The 737-nt window shown below is 38.4% G+C and overlaps 1 protein-coding gene across 1 annotated transcript in view; it reads right to left on the bottom strand.

The window, feature by feature from the left end:
- Positions 1-432, bottom strand: part of LOC102830723 (probable ATP-dependent RNA helicase DDX60-like) — a 123,837-nt gene extending 123,405 nt beyond the window's left edge. The window contains exon 1 of the mRNA XM_006864551.1: positions 171-432. Within this exon, the coding sequence (XP_006864613.1) occupies positions 171-432 (262 nt within the window). The remainder of the gene's footprint in view (positions 1-170) is intronic.
- Positions 433-737: the final 305 nt, after the last annotated feature.

Below are 737 nucleotides of genomic sequence, written 5' to 3'. Positions count from 1 at the left end.
TATGTTTATGTTATAAGACAGCTGCTAGATGAAACCATTTGCAATACAGTCTATTCCAACTCCAAAAGATGACATGAAACTATTTTTACGTTCTTCAGAGGTCTGCCTTTAACTATGTAGCTGTACTTTATATAATTCATAGTAAAATATTTGCATGTGTAAAGCCTCACCTAATTTTTGCAAATCAGAAGTGCTAACTTCAGTTTCCAGAGGGTTTTCTTCATTGATTTCCAACTCACGCTGTAACTGCCCAACAGCTGGTTCTTCCATTCCGCCTTCAGAACTTAGGTCATCTTCCTCTTCAGACTGATCAAATGAGGACAAGCTTTCAGTGCTCTCATTGTCTCCAGAGCTATCAGTTTCATTATCATTCTCACTTTCACTGTCGCTGGTATCTGAGTTTTGTTGCAACAAATTAGGAGCAAAAGCCATGATCTATGAAACAAAGTTGTTAATCATCACTTGTTTATTCAAAATACATATCTCAGAATAGTTTACTCCTTCCCAAAGCAAAATCTTCTAGATTTTTTCCCCCATTCAAAATATCTCCAATAGAGCCCTAGTGGTGCAGTGGGTAAGTGCTCATTTGTTAGGTGAAAGGATGGCTGGTCTAATCCCATCAGCCACTCCAGGAGAGTTGTAAAGTTTACAGCCTCAGAAATCCTATGGAGCAGTTCTTCTCTGTGCTAGAGAGTCTCAATATGTTGGAATCAAATTGATGGCAATGTGTGTGGTTT

This window comes from Chrysochloris asiatica, unplaced genomic scaffold (assembly GCF_000296735.1).
Source record: "Chrysochloris asiatica unplaced genomic scaffold, ChrAsi1.0 scaffold00066, whole genome shotgun sequence".
Lineage (NCBI taxonomy): Eukaryota > Metazoa > Chordata > Mammalia > Afrosoricida > Chrysochloridae > Chrysochloris > Chrysochloris asiatica.
The sequence above is the reverse complement of the archived record's forward strand: the minus strand, read 5'-3'. Positions and strand labels throughout refer to the sequence as shown.